This window comes from Salvia hispanica, chromosome 1 (genome assembly GCF_023119035.1).
Source record: "Salvia hispanica cultivar TCC Black 2014 chromosome 1, UniMelb_Shisp_WGS_1.0, whole genome shotgun sequence".
NCBI lineage: Eukaryota > Viridiplantae > Streptophyta > Magnoliopsida > Lamiales > Lamiaceae > Salvia > Salvia hispanica.
In genome coordinates, this window is record NC_062965.1 from 16,587,813 (window position 1) to 16,605,694 (window position 17,882).

Here is a 17,882-nt window from a genome sequence, read left to right on the forward strand (position 1 = left end):
GATTTTTTTACTACACTATTATTATTGTTAGATAAACTATGATGGGCTATGTACGTGTGCGTAAAGGAAAAACACATGCCCGCAGGGGCGTAGCACAGTTGGCAACGGAGGGATAGATCTTGATCTTGCTGCAATAAAGGAAAAATACTTAATCATATAGTAGGAAGTTAAAGGTACATTAATGTCTCGGGTTTAAGTTCTTCGTGATACTGCCTTTAAATTTCTATCTATAACTAGAAATGGAAAAGGAAGTTCCAAAATTCGAGGACCGGAATTGGAAGACTTCATAGTTCAGGGACCGAACATGCAATTTATCAATAAGTTGCAAAACTTTTTCAACGATCTCATCAATCTTCTTCTTCATGTTGCCTTCTGAGTGCTGATCTTCCCAAACGATTTCGAGTTATTCTGCCGCCCACGCTTCGTCGCCGGCCCGTAATTGAGTTATTGCGGGTGAAATAGTGCGACGGCGTTCAATTTCTTCGCCAATTTCGATCAGAAACACAATTTATTCGAGGTACGAAGATATTTTAGGGCTTGTACTTGCCTATCACTGACGTAGTTAAAAGATTTCAGCTCGTTTCAGTGTGGAGATGTGTTTACTTTAGGAATTTAGTACAAGGAAGAAAATATGCAGTACAGACTTCCCATATTGATTTGGGGAATAGGTTAAAACTACGTGTTCATCTCTCTCTCGTTTCCCCTTCTATCTCTAATAATTCATTCTTCTTCGCAAAATTTTGGTGAAACTCAGCCTCAGCTCAAAAGCATTTATTATATTTGTTCATCAGGTCAACTTCTTCTTCACCGACATAACTTTTTCTTCACATCTCAGTCCAGTCTTTGTTGGGGTTTTGTGATGAGATCTGGAAGTTAGCTCATTTTTCCTGTATTGGAATTATAAGTTTTGTGAGATATTGAAATATGATGTGAGATTGGTTGATAATAATTCACGAATGTATAATTTTGAATGATTTCATCTCGTGATCAACATTAGGTTCTGAATAAACGTTTGATTTTACTGAATTGGAATTTGATGTGTAACAGATTTCGATCAAGCTTGTGGCTTTTAGCAGTAGAGCTTGGATCTGATTATTTTTTTTGAAAATTTCTGGTAATGGCTACTCATCAAACTCGTGGCTTTTAGATTTATATGCTTCATTGTTGACAGTTCTATTCAGGCTTACTTTTGCTATTGAGCGATTGATTAATCCGTAATAGGTGTCTTAAGGTTTGAATGGCGGACTTAGAGAAATTGCTCCTTGAGGCGGCAGGAAGGACAAGTACTCCTGGGAGGAACAGGCATTCATCTCCGCCATCGAGGAGGAGGCGAAAAGGCTCATATTCTGACGATGGAAGTGACTCAAAAAATGATGATTCTGATGGTGATCGTGGCTATTCTAGTAGAAAGCCTTCGGGCTCACAGGTGCCTCTAAAGAAGAGATTGGACCCTGCAGATAGAGATGATGACCGTAGTAGTGAGGAAGGTGATGAGAAAGATGATTATGATCGTGATCGTGACAGTGACAATGATTCCGTTGGGAGTGATTTATACAAGGATGAAGATGACAGGGAAAAATTATCAAAGCTTACTGAGCTCGAACGTGAAATGATACTAGAAGCCCGTGCTACCAAGAGGAGTGATCGAGATTTGACTGAGAAGCTGAAAAAAAGGAAAGGCCAAGACAACAGAAAAGGAAGTCCCCCTAAAGCGCCTACACGTAACATGCGGTCGAAAGCTCAAAGGGCGGGTGCATTGGATGAATTGGTTAAACGAAGAAGAGAGTCAGCTAAAGGATCTGGCAGCCGATACTCACCTGTGAAGAGAAGAACTATCACTTCTGCAACCTTGAGTAGCCCTAGCAGGAGCGAGAGTGGATCTCGCAGTGATGGAGATTTGACAGGTGATGGTGGATTGGCTGATAGTGATGATGACAAGATTCTGTCGGAGTCCAAAGTGCCAACATTTGAAGACATCAGGGAAATCACAATTCGCAGGTCAAAACTTGCAAAGTGGTTCATGGAGCCCTTCTTTGATGAACTTATTGTTGGCTGTTTCGTGCGAGTTGGAATTGGGAAGTCAAGGACTGGTCCTATCTATAGGCTTTGTGTGGTACGGAATGTTGATGCTACAGACCCTGATCGACAGTATAAGCTTGACAATAAGACTACACACAAGTACCTGAATGTGGTTTGGGGCAATGAGAGCTCTGCTGCTAGGTGGCAGATGGCAATGATTTCCGATGCTGCTCCTTTAAGGGAGGAGTTTGATCAGTGGGTTAGGGAGGTTGAGCGCAGTGGTGGTCACATGCCTTCAAAACAGGATGTTTTGGATAAGAAGGATGCCATCCAGAAAACAAATTCATTCGTCTACTCTGCAGCCACTGTAAAGCAGATGCTGCAGGAGAAAAAATCAGCCACGTGGAGGCCGCTAAATGTTGCAGCAGAGAAAGATCGTCTGAGGAGGGCGTTGGAAGTAGCCAAGGAGAACGATGATGAGGTAGAGGTGGATAGGATAAAGGCGAGGCTAAAAGAATTGGAAGCAAGTCGCCGGGTCCAGGTGAAAGACTCCAAGGCAATTAAGCTGGCAGAAATGAACAGGAAGAACAGGGTGGAGAATTTCAAAAATGCATCAGAGCTGAAGCCGATAAACTCTGGTTTGAAAGCTGGAGAGGCCGGGTATGATCCTTTCTCCAGAAGATGGACTAGATCGAGGAATTATTACGTGGCGAACAGCAATGGAGGAGGAGCTGCTGGTGTGCCGAATGATGAAGCAGTTGCTGCTACACGTAGTGACAATGGAGCGGGAGGAGGTCTCGCAGAGATGGGAATGGAAGCTACAGCTGCGGCCATTGAAGCAGCAGCAGATGCTGGTAAGTTAGTGGACACAAGAGCTCCAGTTGATCAAGGGACTGAATCATACATGCTACATAATTTCGAACTGCCCATATCGCTAGCTGTGCTTCAGCAATTCGGGGGCCCTCAGGGAGCCCAAGCCGGATATATGGCTAGAAAACAGATGATCGAAGCCACTCTCGGGGTGAGAGTGCCTGAGAGTGATGGGAGGAGACACGCACTTACCCTGACCGTCAGCGACTATAAGAGACGGAGGGGTCTGCTCTGAATCCTCGCTTGTCGGCTGTTTTACCCCGTCTTCGTCTCAGCTTCGTACTCGCCTTTGAACTGGTTATGTTATCTCAGTTGTGTGTTCAGACTAGAGTGAGTTATGGCAAGACTACTTCTAAGATGAAAGGAAGATTGTTATTGCAAGAATTGTCAAACATTATATGTAAGGGGACATCGTTTGCTCAATAATATCCTCATTGCTCTATCTTTGTCTTCTGCCTTCTAGCTTCCTTGTGATTATTAATTATCGTGAGGGACTCAGCCTGGTCCTGAAGTCTGAACTGACAAATCGTGCTGGTTGTTATCGGTTCAACGCCAAAACACAATAGGTCAAACACGAACAAGACTTGTTATGAATATGATCGAACACAAACAACACGCACACTCGAAACGTGATGGACTCAGCATGGCCCTCAGATCTAAACTTACAAATCATGTTCGGTTGTTACTGGGTCAACGTACAACACAATAGGTCAAACACGAACAAGACCTGTTATCAATATGCTCGAATGCAAACAACACAGATACAACATAAACACGATACATTTCAAAGTTATGAGACACAATAATGACTTGATAACATGACAAAAATCTTATTCCACATGATAGCCATACAAAATCTTAATTATTAAATTTAAATGTCTAATATTCAAATAAATCCTAGTTAGTAAAATAAGAATTTTATTTTGTATTGCCCATAGTTACTCAAGTATTATTCCTTTCCGGATCGTTCCAAATTATTTAAAATCAGTTCTGTTATTGGCAAAAAAATTATTCTATCTCATATTTTACTCTTTTTTTTTGACTCATGCCCTCCGTTTTCAAAAAATCAAAACATTTGAAATGGCACGGGTTTTAATTCACAATTGACAAAGTAAATGAGAAGAATTGGTAAAGTAAGGGTGAGGAAAGGAAAAATTAGTAAAGTAAAAAGAAAAGGTTCTCTATTGTGTGGTCCGTTCTAAAATAGAATGATTCTAAACTTTCTATATTTAAGGAATGACCCAAAAAAGAAATAACGGAAGGAGTATTAAGCTTTAAACATCAATTTCTCTATTCCAAATTTGTCAAAATAAAAATAGAATCGCCTTTTGTGGGATCAGATATTTTGTTGAATTTGTCCACAAAAGGGCCGTTAAGTTAGGCCCATTTAGGGCCCAACTTCATAGCACCGACAAATATATAGCCTGAAAATATAGTTAGAACTGAGAAAAGCCCAACATATTATCCGCAAAACTCCACAGATCCCGGCAAATTCAATCTACACCCGAAAGGGGGAGAAAATTAGGGTTGATTCAGCTCGTGCAAATTCAGGATGCCGGTGGAAGTTGCAAACGGCGTCGCAGAATCTCTATCTGTCCCCAGCGGCGATCTCAAATCGCAAAACCCTAAGGCCGCCGCGAAGAAGTCACGGGAAACCGAGAAGCGCAGGAGGAGGCGGAAGCAGAAGAAGAACAAGCAGAGCAACGCCAACGGAAATGACAGCGATACTGCGGCGGAGGACGCCGACGGCGGAGCGCATCACAGTTCTAAGGAGAACTCTGACCCTGCCAAGGTACTCAAGTTTATGCAGCGGTTTGTTTTTTTTGGGGCCCTGAGCTGGGGGAAATGATATCTAGCCGGTGTGGAAATGGAGTTGTCTTGGTTTCGTTTCACATCTGCTTAATCTAGGTTTTAGCATGCTGAAGCTGTATGAATGGTATACTGTATTGCTAGTTGAATAACAGATGATTTATAACTTGCACAATTAGAAAAAAGTGAAGACATGGTGTTCTAGAAAAGAAATGTGAGGAAACTGTTATTTCGAGTCATTGCAACTTATTTATTAGCTTCAGACCACTGAATTTCTGGTTGGTAAAATTGCTGTATGCATCAATCTGGATTTCTGATTTTTATAGCCACGCGTAACAGTTACTGGTGATTGAAGTGTTTCTTCAGCTTGATGAACTCTAGAATTTTCACCATTATTTTCTCACTAGATCAGTTCCATTACCTTAGAGAATTGCTAGTTTCAGTGTGTTAGTATTGGATGTTAGACAAATATATGAATGGAAAATGGACAGGTTTTGTTATATGATTACTTTGTGGTAGCTGGTTGTTAACTCATTAAATAGACCTGACGTTCATTTCATCTTTATTGTGTAATCATCAGGCTTTGGAACTAGTAGAGGTTGAATATGTACCAGAAAAAGCAGAATTAGATGGTGTTGATGAGGAATTCAGGAAGGTTTTTGAGAAATTTAATTTCGTGGACAACACGGTTGCTGAGGTAAGAATACAGAATATCTTACTTCCAGTTGTTATCGACTTTGGTGCATTTTTCACGATGCCCTTTTTTGTTAGTTCTCTATGTTTCTCTGATCATACACCTGATCTGTACTTCCATTTTTGTTTCTTCAGGAAAATGATAAAAAGGATGAGACTGCCCCCGATCCAGCATCAAAGAAGAAGGCGGACTCAGATTCTGAAGAAGAGGAACAAGATACTCAGCAAAAAGAAAAGGGAGTCTCTAATAAAAAGAAAAAGGTTCTCCACTAAGAGACATGGTTTTTCGTGTTTGATCTTATCTATCACAATTCCCAATGATCTCGTAATACTTATATAATCTTGTTCTCTTGCAGCTTCAACGTCGGATGAAGATTGCTGAACTGAAGCAGATTTGTACAAGACCTGATGTTGTTGAGGTTAAAACTAAATTTCGTAAATATTTTTTGTATTGCCTTCATACCTGCCTTGTTTGTTGATTCTTGTAGATTTATAGGTTTACCATCTCCAACCTTTTTATCTTTAATATTTGCCAATGTTATGGTGCAAGCTTTGATATGCTCTGGTAATGGGAGTTGTTATGTCTATGGAATCAGCTTTTTATTGAAGTCTCCTACTTCTAAATGAACTTTACTCCAACATGTCTGCTAATGCAAAAGATGATGGAACTAGTAAACTACTGTTTCTGTCTTTTACATTTTCATATCTCAACTCATTCAAGATGCATGGTAATTGCTGTACAAGTAATGAAAATTGATGAAGGATTTGGTCGCGTTATGCTCCTCCATTCCCAATTTCAGACCAGTGTTTTTATGATGACATTGTGTATCTTACAGTCCTACGTTTATCAATGCAGCATATATGATACTCTTGTTAAGAGGGTCTATTTCGGTCTTTATTAATGATATTTCTCAAAATCCCCTTGCCTTACTGAAAATAATGGGGCTGTCTCGGGAGAAGTGATTTTCCTGACAGTTGAAGTTCTAAAGCGGCTGGTGCATTTTTGTTTTTATCAGGATCAGATTATATATGCTACAGAACAACTGCCTTTTTTCTCTACTTTGGAATATAACTTGTCTCTTTCCAGTAAACCAAATACTTATATTTATTTCATTCTAGGTATGGGATGCAACTTCTTCAGATCCAAAGCTGTTGGTATATCTCAAGTCATACCGAAACACTGTTGCAGTACCACGACACTGGTGCCAGAAAAGGAAGTTTTTACAGGTGAATCATTATGTCTGAGTTGCATGGTGGGTTGAGTATGGCTTGTTTTACTAATGAGTACTGCGTTTATTGCTTGTGTGAACATATTTCTAAGAGGCACGATGGTTGTTTAATTATATAATGGGGGTTAGGGAAGACTGTAATGGACGATAAGTCAATGAGGTTTGTCTTATATGTATATATCGTTCTTGCAGGGGAGCTGCGGTGGAACTTGTGGAGCCTTGACATGTAGGTGTTTACAAGGGGAACCTTGTCTGAGTTATGTTTATTGTATTGGCTAGTGTGGGTTGGGTGTTGGCCGTACCATAATCCTTTTTAATATGCCCTTAAAAACAGCCTTATGTGAGAAATAAACTTTGAATTCTGGATATCACAATCCTAGGAATTTGCTGGGGATTCTATATTTTGTTTTATTTGTTTCAATTTGACACGCTTAAGTGGTAATAGGGCATGAAGATTTTGAATGTCTCTGCAGTTCTTGATGAAGAATGTCTTTTGTCATACAGTAACTGAAAGTATCTAAGTAGCTCTGAAGTGAAGATCTTTGCTTCTTAAATTAGATGTTATTGGTTGATGCTAAAATCAGAAGTTGGAACATTGAGTTTACAAGCGGGACCAAATATTATTTTGATGCATTTTATGAATATTAGATTATGCTTAAAAAGTACGTGCTTGTCACACATCTCAACTTCTTTGATGACTGCTTTTCAGGGAAAGAGAGGTATCGAAAAACAGCCTTTTCAACTTCCTGATTTCATTGCTGCTACAGGAATAGAGAAAATTAGACAAGTAAGATTTTCCCCTTTCTGTTCTTATGTGTATCATTGCAGATTAGATAGTTACTTATTATTTTGTATCTTAATGTAATTTCTGCTGCTTTGTTATTATATTTGACAGGCTTACATTGAAAAAGAGGATAGTAAAAAGTTGAAACAAAAGCAACGTGAGAGAATGCAGCCTAAAATGGGAAAGATGGACATTGATTATCAGGTATTTGAGTATAAAATAAGTCTTTAACCCTACATTTCTGGTTATAATTTAATTGCTTATACTGGAGGATGTATGGATTTGTATGATGTGCTACGTTTCTTCTCCACTGGCTTTGCATCTTATTTCTTGATAATCATTTTCCTATTTTAACTTTTGTAGGTTCTTCATGATGCATTCTTCAAGCATCAGACTAAGCCGAAATTAACATATCATGGTGATTTGTATTATGAGGGGAAGGAATTTGAGGTGTGGAAATCAACATAGCTACTTTTACTTAAAGTATATTTTGTCTGTTCATCTGCATTTTTTTATAATATCATGAATTCTGATATACCAATTTTCTTTGGCTGCTATCAGGTGAAACTACGGGAAATGAAACCAGGGACATTGTCACATGAGTTAAAAGAGGCTCTAGGCATGCCTGATGGTGCCCCTCCACCATGGCTCATCAATATGCAGGTTTACAAGATTATTACCTTGTTTAGTTCATTTGGTTGTTTCATTAAAGTTAAATTTCTAAATTGTTGCGTCACTTTCTCGTAATAGAGATGAGTTGCAATTAATACTTTCTTTTGTCATGCAGAGATACGGTCCTCCACCTTCTTATCCTCATCTAAAAATCCCCGGGCTTAATGCACCTATTCCCGCTCGAGCTAAATTTGGCTATGGACATGGGGAATGGGGCAAACCTCCTGTTGATGAAGTGAGTTTACCTTAAATACTTTGTTGTATTACCTTGAGTTTCATCAACGACTCTCCCTCACATATTTGTATCTTCTTTTGTGAACTAGTATGGACGTCCCCTCTATGGAGATGTATTTGGCTTCGTACAACAAGATGAACCCAATTATGAGGTAAAAATATACATCACAACCATTTTCATGCATGCTCCCCACTTTCAAAGGTGAGCCTTTTGTTATGATTTTTTCTCCATGTAATTTAAACGCACTGATTTGCAGGAAGAACCGGTTGATAAGAGTAAGCACTGGGGTGACTTGGAGGAGGAGGAGGAAGAAGAGGAAGAGGAAGAGGAGGAGGAAGAAGAAGAGGAGGAACAGATGGCAGAAGAGGAACTTGAAGATGGCATACAGTCCGTCGACAGCCTTTCAAGGTGAAAGACATGCTTTGTTCTTTTATGCTGAGATTTTTTTGTAGTACTGTACTCCAGTGACTGGTGTATATATCTTCTTGAGCTGCTCTAACTGTTTAAATGGTGGCTGCTTGCAGCACTCCTACTGGTGTTGAAACCCCTGATGTTATTGATCTTCGGAAGCAGCAGAGGAAGGAACCTGATAGACCTCTCTACCAAGTAATTAATTTTCCCTATTTTTTCCTGGCATTGTTACCATTTTTTCAAGGTTTCTATATGTAGTAACTTTGTCTTTTGTTTTGTGTCAAGGTCCTTGAAGAAAAAGAAGAGAAAATAGCACCGGGAACCCTGCTTGCACCAGGCCACACGTATGTCAAACATCACAAATTTGCATTTTAGATATGTTTTTGCATTCTGTCTTCTGACTTTTTATTCTCAATTATGATCTAATACAGGTATGTCATTAACACTGGAACACAAGACAAATCTGGTGGTGCAAAGAGGGTAAGTAGTTTTCTTCTGGTTCTATACTATTTACTTATAAAGTATGTATCTGTATATTAAAACTGAAGTTAACTTATATTAGAATCTTGAAATCATTTTTATTTTCTTCTTTCGGTTGTCTGGTGAGATATACTGTTGTATCATGTTAGCTATACCTATAGAGAAGGAACAGTTTCGGATATTATTTGGATTAAACAATAAGCTGAATTTATCGTATCAAATTGATTATGCCAGGTTGATTTGCTAAAAGGTCAGAAGTCAGATAAGGTGGATGTCACATTGGCACCGGAGGAGTTGGATGCGATGGAGAATGTTTTGCAAGCCAAGTAAGTTACAGGACATTTATTTTTCCATTTTATGTAGTAATACTTTGTCGGGCATATCAGATAAGCCTTACTCATATACCGTCTTCTCTAGGTACGAGGAAGCCAGAGAAGAAGAAAAGCTGCGCACTCAGAAGGAGGATTTCAGTGACATGGTTGCTGAGGTAAATAGTACACCGTTATCGATACATTTAGTCCTTGTGTCTTTTTAAAGAAGTTGTGACACTTTGAGATTATTGCAGAATGCGAACAAAAGGAAACGAAAGATGCAGGAGAAGGAGAAACAGTCGAAGAAGAAGGATTTCAAGTTTTAACTGCTGCAACTTGGCTGGAGATTCGATGGATGTGTGGGGGGTATTTGAATGCTTATACAATGCTATCTATGGGTTATCGTCTTCTGCAACCGTTGTCTTTACCCGACTAAGGGTCGTCACATGTTTGCTCTGTTCCTACTAGTAGTAATTTTGCTGCAATATCTGTTGACTCTGTTAGAAGATGAATATGCCCTTTATCTCTCTGTTAAGCTTCCTGGTTCATCAAGGAACAGTCGAAATTTGCTTTTAAGAGGCGTGTATGCAAGTGTTTAATGTGTTATAATCAAAGTATTTGCATATTGAGTTTCTTAATGAAGATCCTAGCTGATTAGAAACTTGAGGACATAATACGTTGGTAACTTAAAATTAGATACTTTGAATTTTATAAAACTTTTTCTCAAGAGGTGGGACTTATTTTTTTATTAATAATAATTTAATAAATTGTGTATTAAAACTCGTGTTGTTTCAACAGTTTTTATTTCTGAAAAACAGTGGAAATAACACTATTTTCTTCCTGAAAAAGATTTTTTTTGTTATTTTTATCAGTCTGTCAAAGTATTATTGATGCTATGAGTTTTATTATTCACTAACATTATTTAAATTATGTTACTCTTTCTTTTATACTTTATTAATTTTACATTAAAATTTATGTCATTCATAGAGTTTCTATTTTAAGGTAATGGTGGGAGTGTATCTTTTAATTGGAAGCAAGTTGTGTAACATTGGATATAGTATGAACTAGGTGTTTCCCATTGCTAAAAGAAAGATGGTGGAAATAGTAATGAGGTGGTAGTACTAGTTTTTGTGTTATACTTGTAATTTTACCAAAAAAAGAAACTATAATTTTAATTTTCACCAACCATCATCATCTCCCTAAATATAGGATGACTCACAATTCACAAATTCTCGATAACATATGATTGTGGGTAGAAAATTTTTAGTCGAGTAAGTTAGGAAAGGCCGAAAGTAGTGTGATTTGTGCTTGATCTTAGGCTGTTGTCGCCTTGTCATGTTTATTGCATATGCCATCCCACAATCTTTTCCATCTCTTCAACTTGAGCATTCTGTCTTTTCATCATGTTTGGATTTGGATTTTTCATCCTCAAATTAGATATACAAGATAACATTAAGATATTCACACGTGAATTGTCCAGATATTCACATGTGAGTTGTTCCACATTAAAAACGTGAAGTAAAAAAAGATCAACTTGAATATATAATCAGTCAGTTTTAGGATAAAACATCAACAGAGTAGGGTTGATCATAGTCAGTCGGTTTTAGGATAAAACATCAACATCAACAGATATTAACAAATACGAAGGACTCACATGTGGTTTGTCCACATCAGTAATACGAAGTAAAAAGAGTTAAATTTATACTAGTAATATTTAGTGAGTCAATTCTCATATTTCGCATTGAATTTAAGATAGAATCTCACTAGGAAATCCACATGTAATTACTCTCACATAGATAATATGAAGTAAACAAGAGTTCAATTGATCATGTTTAGTGAGTCAATTCCCATATGTCTCATTGAATTTAAGAAGGAATCTCACCAGGACTTGGTTACATATCAATTAAGCCCATATCCCCACAGACTTCATTGGATTTAGTTGATCTCCTCTTCACGTATGAGTACGTTTATATCAAGTATGTTTCAATGAATGAGATCAAACTTAATCCCCGTAAAATCTAACACACAATATTGATGTATAGCCATGTTGTGGTCCACTTTGTTGGATAGGTTTCCTTTATGCCTTGTTGGTCACATGGGCATGTGTGACCTCTTCCACTGATTTTTAGGTTAGCAGATCTCAATTTTTAAGGGTGGGTTCACTCGGGAATAATGGATGAAAGGATCTACTTCTAGTTTGCCTTAATAAAACTAAAATCCGATTTCTTTATTACTGAGTACAAAATTTAACTTTGCTTAATGTGCCCCAGTGTTATACTTACAATTTTCAAATTTTTAATACGCTACAATCTTCTTACAACTACCATGGAAGCATGAGTAATTTTCCTTTCAGTTTATTCATAATTATCTGAATATATATGCACTAGAATATTCTATCCTCATAAGTTACTTTTCTTTGTTTTGAAAATCTGAGTTTCTAATTGTAAAACGTACTTAATACTTTTATTAGAACCTAGATAGCGCACACATAGAAGAGAAAAGAGACATCTAGCACAAAGTAATAGACTTAGACATAAATAATATTTTTGTACTCCTATATTTTACTTACAAAAGATGTGCGTATTGGTTACCCTGCAAAATACTACCTATGTCCCACATTAATTGACACATTTATTTTTCTACACTCATTTTATAAAAATAATAATAAATAATTAAAGTCCTTTAGAATCAATTCTTTTGGTTATAATTTATCTATTCAACAAATGCATTAATAATGTTGAATGCTTTTTAATTTTAGTAACAAAAATATACACTACTTATAAATTATAATCAACCATGGTTGATGGTGGAATGCCAAAATTAATTCAGCACAAAAATAGTTATAAACCCTTCTCCCACTAGTACAAAGAAAAAGAATAAAATATCACAATTGTATGCTTATTTATGTTAAATCAAAGGTGAGGGATCCCCACATCTAACAATGGAATAATCTTTGTGATAATATTTATACACACACACATCACACGATTACACGTGCAGCCGTAAAATTTGATCATCGCTTCGCTGCACAAAATTCTAATTCTAACATCTCCACAGTAGTACAATAACAAATAAATAAATCATAATATAATCAAGAATAATAAAACAATATAGGTATTCACACTCAATTTTCGACCATTTTATGTACTAGACTCCGAATCGCCTATGCAATCCGGTATCCCGATTACCCGAGTGAAGCCTACACTTGTGCATATCCGCACCTGATTGCTCCTTTGTTAAATTTGGTATACCCAATAATATTCGATCAAGTGTACCACGTATCCTACTCCTTTTGATACCTCTAATCAAAATTGGTATAATACATGAAATACTTAATAGATTTAAATTAGTGCACAGTTCAATTTACATATGGAGTAATATTCTTATGAATTTAGAAATAGAATATTTTTTAGTCATCTTAATTTAATCAAATAACAATATATGAAAATAAATAAAATAAAACGATCGGCGTGCGTCTACATAGAATGAACGGTTGCTAATTAATTAATCAATAAAGGGCCACCGAATTATGAAAACACGTGGTTGACTCAATTTAAAACCTCATTACGACATTGATTTTGTTAATTAAGCATAGATTAATTGAGGAATATTGTAATGTGGGTTAATAAAATAGTAGAGAATTTATGCTAATGATTCTTAATAATTAAAGGTGAAGTGTAGCATAAGGTCTCTATCTATCAATTCCGACAATTATTCGGTTTCAAACTACTCGTGATTAAACAATTCGTAGTAGTGGCCTTACCTAATCGACCAACCATCTTCATTTACTTGTTTTCCTATTCATTTAAACTAAGAGTATATTATATGTGAAATTTAACCTTCATGTGAATGTGAATGTGAATGTGAATTCGAATTTGAAGTTCAAATTGTAATTGATGTTACAATCATTATGTTTTAAATGTGGATATATCCGTTAGTTGGAACCAAGAAATGGACCAGACCAAGTTTAAAATCCCTAGATTTTCTTCTGTAAAATTTCGTCGGCATTTTAGTTTTTTTGTTCATACTAGCTAGTGACATGGTACGTGTCATTATCGTAAAAATACTAAATATAAACACAATAAAATAGGGTTGCGTTAGTGTGTTAACTAATATACATTAATAACTAATAATTTTCAATTTTGTGTATTAGAATTATCGACATAAAGACATAATTATATCAATACAACATGTAAATTTGAATATCAACACAAAGACATAAGTTTATCAACACAAGAATATTGATAAATTTTTGTATTTGTGTTTGAGATTTTTAACATACAAAATTGATATTAGTAATTAGTTATTACTATAAATTAGTTAGTATTTGATCACACACCCAATAAAATATAACCCACGCTTTCCGGCCTCTCCTCTTCTCTGTCTCCTCTACCTCCTCCTTTCCCTTTCTCTACATGAGTCAAACTTAGATGTGGGTAGAGTTTGACTCGCGCTCTATTTGTGCGCGTACAAAAGCGTTGCTCAGATACACGCTCATCGTGGGTAGCTTTAGCGCCAATTTTGAGTAGTCGATGTATAAAACTAACATAATTTGCCATTTAAAGACAAAGCGAAATTAGAAGCATATTGTAGACCTAAGTTATTAAAAGACTAACTGGATTAGAGGATGATGTCCTAAGTTTTTTTTTTTACAATATCAATTATAGATAGTTTGTGTGTTGTTAGGAAGTGGGCAAGCTCATATACCTCAATAAAGAGGTGAGAAATTGAATTCACTATTCACTATTACTAACTCTTGTGCATTGCATATGTTGCTATTTCCATTCTATATTTTTAAAATAGATTGGATTTAGGCTCTTGTACAAGATATTCATTCTATAAGAAAATAGTAGTTGCATCTCCATCACAAAAATGGGATGACATATATCATCATAATCCACACCTAAAACATTGTGCATGTGATAACATGCATAAATCTAAGGCAAGAATGGCCCATTCATTGGTCACAATCAACCTCCAAAATAGGGTTAAATATTCGTGACCAACCACGTGTTGACAACTGGTGATTTTCACTTAATTACATTTACTTAGGCTGTCTCCAACGGCGCCCTTCCCGTTCGCCCGTCGGGGACGGGCGACCTAACAGGCGCCATAGTGGGTGGGAAGGGCGCCCACGCCCGTCCCGAGTGCCCCTGCGATGGGCTCGCCCCTCCCGTCGACGGGCGAGTGGGACGGGCGCCACTGTGGCGAAGGTCGCCCGTCCCACTCGGACGTCCGACATTTTAAGGTTTTTTTTTTTTTTTCTATCTACTATGTAATTTTTTTTTTCCGAATGATGTATGTTTTTTTTTTATTGAAATATTCGTATTTTCCGTTCGTATTTGTGTCGAATTTTAATTCCGTGCATTTTAATTTAATTGTGGGAAGGGCTAATGGGAGGGGCGAGTGGGAAGGGCTAGTGCTGTGGGAAGGGCGAGTGATGTGGCAATAGAATGGGAGGGGCTAGTACTGACGTGGCATGGAAAGGGCGAGTGGGAAGGGCGCCGCCGGAGACACCCTTAGTTTACTTAGCCACATTAGCATTTCCACCTACCTACAAATTGGCATAAGACATGAGATCACAATTCAGACCGACCAAACATATGATCCCATTAAACGACAACGAATATTATTCCACTCTACTACTATTTAATTAATCAATGCTTCAAAATAATAATATGCATATATATTTATTGTGTATACAAAGAGAGAGAATGTTGAAGATTTGATTGAACCATATATATGCACATGTTGGAATCATGACTTAGGATTGAAGTAACTGCCTAGGATTTAACTTTATGGACCATTAATATACATAACACTCAGCATGCATATATGGTGTATCATATTTATGTATACAAGCCGTACATGATGGCGATATATATATATATGCATATGTGTGATGTATGTATTTCATAAAGTGACAACTAAGGGGGTGCACCCACGAATTAAGACCCTTTCATTTGGACCACATAAGCTTGTTTGATTGTGATATTTAATTTGGAGTAATAAAATTGTAAAGTTTTAAGACCCTTTGATTTGGACCACATAAGCTTGTTTGATTGTGATATTTAATTTGGAGTAATAAAATTGTAAATTTGATCAAATTTTGGAGATATCCCAATTTTAAAAATTAATCTAAAAAAATAATGAAGTTTGAATTTGTTCGCATTTATGAAGAAATGATCTGGCTGGCTACACACATCTTCATCTTCTTCTCCGGTCTTTCCCCTTTGTTTTTAACGTCACCATCTCTTCCTCTCCTCCCTGCCGCCACCGCCTCCTTCTTCCCCACTCCTATACTGTTATTATCTCCTCCCCTCTCCCCCACCACTCGCCACATGCTACCTTCTTCGCCAACGACATTGTTTTCCATATAAATAGGTGACATCATTTAATTCACTAGCAGCAACATCCACAACATGATTTCTCGATTGCCTTGTCAGAATACAAATTAACGAAAAGTTTGGTATAGAATAATTGCAAACTATCCAAACTTTTTCGACCAGACTTTAAGTTGCGAGACAAACCGGAATTTGATATTTTTTCAACAATTTACCTTTATTATTTGATCAAAATACATATAGAGAGAGAGGGATGCCCTTCAAACAAGCACTACTACTACTATAATACTAAACCAATCTCCATATCCTACCACCTTCCTCTCTCACAAAATCCCAACACCATTAATTTCTCATTCTTCATCTCTCTCACTTCATAAATCCAAAAATCCATCATCCAATTTGTTAATCTCCTGTGGCATGGGATTGAGCAATCAACCACTAGACTGGGCGCAAACGCTCCTCCCTTCCGAGACGTCGAAGCCGCCCCAAAATCGCCGGCAACAGGCGCAGACGTCGGAGGCCTTAAAGTGCCCTCGATGCGCCTCAACCAACACCAAATTCTGCTACTACAACAACTACAACAAATCGCAGCCGCGCCACTTCTGCAAATCCTGCAAGCGTCACTGGACCAAAGGCGGCACCCTCCGCAACGTCCCCGTCGGCGGCGCCCGCAAAAACAAACGCCCCAAGCCTTCCAAATCCGCCTCCGTCAAGCACACACCTGCCGCCGCCGCTGCTGGAGAGAAAAACATCTCTAGCATTCTTTACCAAGCGTTGATCGGCCGCTCCTCCTCTGCTCCGGCAATGCATGAAACGACGTCGTCGAGAGGTGTTGATAATATCACTAATTCCCTCTACAAAAAACTTTTTTTCACTATAACACAAAAATAGTTACATTATTTACTTGTGTGTGAATTTTTTTTTAAAATAACCACGAGCAATTTTTTATTTTTCTTAACTATCCCAAACTCATTTTTCAGTATATGTCACACTAAAAAGTAGTTTTACTCCAACAATTTACATCAAATTCAAAATTTACACCAATTTTTGAGTTTTTGTCTCATGAAATTTTTGCATAACATCATATTTGGTATAGTTTCAAAAAAACACCAAAAATTGGTTTGAGTTAGGTGTATGGTTGGAGAAGATTTCTATACCAAAACTCATTTTTGGGGCATGGTTGAAGATGGTCTTACTATCGGCTTCCACTTGTAGCTCCTAATTTTAGGATATTTTTAAGAAAATGGCGGATAATTAGAAATACAAATTAGCATTCTTAATTGTATTAAAATATATTCTTAATTTTTTTTTTGTAGTGTCCCCTTTCGCCGGAGGAAATGTGGCTCAGGTGATTCCGGCTACGGAATTTCAATTCACGAGTTTAAACATGAATGGTTCGAGTTCGTATGGATTTGATCAATTCGCCGGAAATCTTGACTCGGTGGAGGAGTCGACGATCACCACCGTGAATGCTCCGGTGAGCGGGGGTTGGGAGATGGATTTGCCTAGCTATTGGAGCTGGAACGACGTCGATGTGTTGGGATCATCAGGTGATCTGAGTGTGTCTTGGGATGAAGTGATCAAACCTTAAGTTAAAATTCAATTTGGTAATAGGTGAATAATTAAGAGTATAATAATATTGCCCAAATTTGAAGAGTTGTGACAGTTAAATTTGTATCTATCATAGTAGTTTGTGGAAGCTGTCCTTTTTAGAATCAGCTTCGGAGGTACGTACGAGACATATTTAATGTGTCGTTTGTTTGTATTTTTCACTCTTGAAATAGAATGAATTCATGTGAAATTTGGATTGTTTGTGATTTGTGAAAGAGAGAATGGGGGAAATGGGACCTGCTACAGCGAGGAAGATTCTTGTGGATATGTATGTTTGTATAGAAATATATGTTCGCCATTTTCATTCTGGATTTTGTTGTGGCTCATGTTCATGGGGCCCTTCTCACTTCTAAATTATTGACAAATTCCCTTTGATTTTTTGAGGCCACTATTTTTGCATTGCAATTATTTGAC

At 37.3% G+C, this 17,882-nt stretch overlaps 3 protein-coding genes across 6 annotated transcripts; all 3 read left to right on the plus strand.

Moving 5' to 3' along the window:
- The first annotated feature begins 351 nt into the window (after window positions 1-351).
- On the plus strand, window positions 352-3,331 carry LOC125200824 (protein RTF1 homolog). 4 transcript variants are annotated; one of them, XM_048098601.1, is made up of 3 exons: window positions 352-517; window positions 1,048-1,114; window positions 1,222-3,331. In XM_048098601.1, the coding sequence occupies exon 3, from the start codon at window positions 1,238-1,240 to the stop codon at window positions 3,122-3,124; it is 1,887 nt and encodes a 628-aa protein (XP_047954558.1). In that variant the 5' UTR covers window positions 352-517; window positions 1,048-1,114; window positions 1,222-1,237; the 3' UTR covers window positions 3,125-3,331. The 4 variants fall into 4 exon arrangements, with proteins under 4 accessions (XP_047954558.1, XP_047954557.1, XP_047954560.1 ...); XM_048098600.1 differs by having other exon boundaries at window positions 1,232-3,331; XM_048098603.1 differs by lacking the exon at window positions 1,048-1,114.
- A 1,026-nt stretch (window positions 3,332-4,357) lies between these two features.
- On the plus strand, window positions 4,358-10,089 carry LOC125201283 (splicing factor 3B subunit 2). Its single transcript, XM_048099331.1, has 18 exons — window positions 4,358-4,681; window positions 5,279-5,395; window positions 5,527-5,652; window positions 5,748-5,810; window positions 6,511-6,618; window positions 7,330-7,407; window positions 7,516-7,608; window positions 7,768-7,854; window positions 7,966-8,067; window positions 8,192-8,311; window positions 8,400-8,462; window positions 8,568-8,719; window positions 8,836-8,917; window positions 9,008-9,066; window positions 9,154-9,202; window positions 9,437-9,528; window positions 9,620-9,689; window positions 9,768-10,089. Exons 1-18 carry the CDS (start codon window positions 4,442-4,444, stop codon window positions 9,837-9,839), a joined length of 1,773 nt encoding a protein of 590 aa, XP_047955288.1. The 5' UTR covers window positions 4,358-4,441; the 3' UTR covers window positions 9,840-10,089.
- A 6,067-nt stretch (window positions 10,090-16,156) lies between these two features.
- LOC125219531 (dof zinc finger protein 4-like) lies at window positions 16,157-17,856 on the plus strand. The gene is made up of 2 exons (XM_048121540.1): window positions 16,157-16,686; window positions 17,174-17,856. The coding sequence occupies exons 1-2, from the start codon at window positions 16,275-16,277 to the stop codon at window positions 17,446-17,448; spliced, it is 687 nt and encodes a 228-aa protein (XP_047977497.1). The 5' UTR covers window positions 16,157-16,274; the 3' UTR covers window positions 17,449-17,856.
- Window positions 17,857-17,882: the final 26 nt, after the last annotated feature.

Excerpts from the sequence above, each read along its gene's own strand:
- LOC125200824 (XM_048098601.1), top strand. The coding sequence starts at position 1,238 with ATGGCGGACTTAGAGAAATTGCTCCTTGAGGCGGCAGGAAGGACAAGT.
- LOC125201283 (XM_048099331.1), top strand. The coding sequence starts at position 4,442 with ATGCCGGTGGAAGTTGCAAACGGCGTCGCAGAATCTCTATCTGTCCCC. Across the intron at positions 8,463-8,567 it reads AAGATGAACCCAATTATGAG|GAAGAACCGGTTGATAAGAG; the intron begins GTAAAAATATAC and ends ACTGATTTGCAG. Across the intron at positions 9,529-9,619 it reads GAGAATGTTTTGCAAGCCAA|GTACGAGGAAGCCAGAGAAG; the intron begins GTAAGTTACAGG and ends CGTCTTCTCTAG.
- LOC125219531 (XM_048121540.1), top strand. The coding sequence starts at position 16,275 with ATGGGATTGAGCAATCAACCACTAGACTGGGCGCAAACGCTCCTCCCT. Across the intron at positions 16,687-17,173 it reads TGAAACGACGTCGTCGAGAG|TGTCCCCTTTCGCCGGAGGA; the intron begins GTGTTGATAATA and ends TTTTTTTTGTAG.